Source organism: Monoraphidium neglectum, assembly GCF_000611645.1.
Source record: "Monoraphidium neglectum strain SAG 48.87 unplaced genomic scaffold scaffold06242, whole genome shotgun sequence".
Classification (NCBI taxonomy): Eukaryota; Viridiplantae; Chlorophyta; class Chlorophyceae; order Sphaeropleales; family Selenastraceae; genus Monoraphidium; species Monoraphidium neglectum.
This window is the reverse complement of record NW_014007394.1, coordinates 1-2,389: the sequence shown is the minus strand read 5'-3', so window position 1 is coordinate 2,389 and position 2,389 is coordinate 1. Positions and strand designations below refer to the sequence as shown.

Genomic DNA, 2,389 nt, shown 5'->3' with positions numbered 1-2,389 from the left:
TGTGGTGATAGTGGGCTTCTGTGCTATGCACCACACGCTTTTGAGCAGACAAGGCGCTCAACTGCTCTAGAGCCGTGCTCGGCCCTTGTGACTCACACGACTTACCCACATGCGCGCACACACCAAAGCCATGTTTCTCCTTGAATCAACAAAAGCAAACCTCCCGGGAATCAGTGTGGCTGCCTTGATTCTCGCTTGCTTGGTGGTTGAAGACGACGGCGTGCTTGCACTGCCCCTGCCCTTGACCTCGTTACTCTCGCGTTTTTGTTCAACTGCTGGACTGATCAATTTGTTTCCGCTAAAGTCACACTGCTGCGGCATTGGCAGCGCGTGCTATTGGCGGCGCGTGCCTCCGCTTTGTTTTGCAGCGTGGTGCCAGCAGCGCTCGCTCATCGCCCTGGCAGAGCGAGGCTGCCTGTTGACTGGTCAACGGGCGCACGCGCAGTGCTTACGCAACAGCGCCGCCAAGGCCTGGAGGCTTATCCAGATACCGTATTTTTTGCATTGTCTTGTGCGGGTTTGTGAGGCCGCGGGATCGTGTTACGCCTTGCAGCCGCCCTGCTGTATCGGCAACGTCAGCTGGGGATCCCTCGCACTCAGGATGCCGTTGCAGTGACGCCATTCGCGTGTATGCCTTCTGCTCCCGCCGCACGTAATATGCTGTGGTCCATGCCTCACAACTAAGGGTCGTGTGTATTGTCTGTCCGCTCGATCGCGCACAGCGCGAGATCGTCTGGCGCAATATTCTCATGTTGCCAGGATGCCAGACAAGGAGATAGATATAGCAGATTATAGGTACGTGTGGACAGCCTTGGGGGCTACCCTGGGCCAGGGGGCACCCACGCGGGCTCCGGTAGGAACGAGGGAACGAAGAGCAAGCCCGGTCATGCGTTTGGGCAAAGCAAAAAGGGAGCATGGCGGTCACTTTTGAGATGAGCGTCCCGCTTAACAGCCAGTGCACCTCGTCACACACCCAACATGGCGATCGATCGGCGCGCAGACCTGGGTCGCGAGCAATTCGCACACGCCGGACCCCCGCGCGTTCTCGGTAGGCGCGGCGGCGCCGCTCGCGACATGTGCGACCAGAAGCACGAGCCCGCGGCCGAGCCCGCCGTCGTGCTCGCAGAGCCCCCCACCCTCGACCGCCACCGCCTCGAGTTGGTGCAGCGGCTCGCCGCGCGCCTGCAGCAGCAGGGCGGCGCCGGCGGCGCGGGCGACAGCGGTGGCGCGCCGGTGGCCATCGTGGCGGTGTCCGGCTGGGACAGCTGCTGGCACGCTGAGTCGTCCGCGTTCCTGGACTGGCTCTGCGGCGGCGCGGCGCCCGCGGACACTCTCGCGGTCGTCACCGCCGCCGCCGCCGCCGTGCTCTGCCCGGCCCCCGCCCCCGCGCGGGCCGCCAATGGCGCCGGCGGCTACACCGCGGCGCGGCCGCGGCAGCGGCGCGGCAGCAGGGGCGATCCAACGGCAGACTGCCAAGACCTATCAGAAGAGGCGGCCCTCGCGGCACTGGCCGCCGATCCGAAAGTTTCCGCCTTCCGGCGCCTGCTCGCCGCCGCAGGCGCCGGCGCAGCGCCCCGGCTCGCCGCGCCGCTCGGCTGGGAGGTCGCCGGCGGCGCCCTCCGGCGCGCGGGCACCTGCGACGTCGCCGACGGCGGCGACTGCGGCGGCGGCGGGCCGCTGGCGCGGTGGCCGTTGGTGCAGGCGGTGGAGGCGTTGGAAGGGGACGCGCTGCCGGGGCGGTTCGAGGTGCGCGCGCGCACGCGCGTGCCCCCAAACCGCACCCCGCGTTTGCGGCCGCAAGCCTTATCGCCTTTGCTGTGTTTGCCGGTGCTCGGCTTTGTTTTGTTTGCCGTCCCCGGGCTCTGTCCGTGCCTGTTGGTCCCAGTTAGCCCTCAGCTGCCCGGCCAGAAGCTGCCTCATCGGCGACTTGGCGTCAATCGATCTACTTGCGCACCCTCAGCCCTCTGCGCTCCAGACGGCCGCAGCCGAGCGACCGCAACGACGCGTTTTCCGCCCCTGAGTGGCAGCAGCCCGCCGCCAACCTGCCGCCATCCGACCGCCGACCGACCGACCGCCCTCCCTGCGCCCGCCGCAGGAGGTGCTAGATGTGTCTTATGAGCTACGCGCCCTGATGGGCCGCGCCGACGCGCGCGCGGCGCGCGCGCTGCTTTCCGAGCGCGCCCCCGCGCTGCGGCGCGCGTGGGGGGAGGTGCAGGGGCTCATCGGCCGCACGTCGCCGGTGGCGCGGGGGGTGGAGCTGTCGGAGGAGCAGGTGGGTGCCTTTTCAGCTTCCAGGGGCGCACGCGTACGGCGTGGCGCGCCAAGCGGCAGGACCCTCGCGCCCCGCCTCAGCGGCGAGTCGCGAGCACCGCCCCAAAAACATGACACA

At 68.1% G+C, this 2,389-nt stretch overlaps 1 protein-coding gene across 1 annotated transcript; it reads left to right on the top strand.

The window, feature by feature from the left end:
* Positions 1–760: 760 nt before the first annotated feature.
* MNEG_16322 (hypothetical protein) lies at positions 761–2,385 on the top strand (the record flags this gene model as incomplete). Its single annotated transcript, XM_014035208.1, has 4 exons — positions 761–795; positions 1,053–1,746; positions 2,096–2,272; positions 2,353–2,385. The coding sequence occupies 4 exons, from the start codon at positions 761–763 to the stop codon at positions 2,383–2,385; spliced, it is 939 nt and encodes a 312-aa protein (XP_013890662.1).
* Between the last annotated feature and the right edge of the window lie 4 nt (positions 2,386–2,389).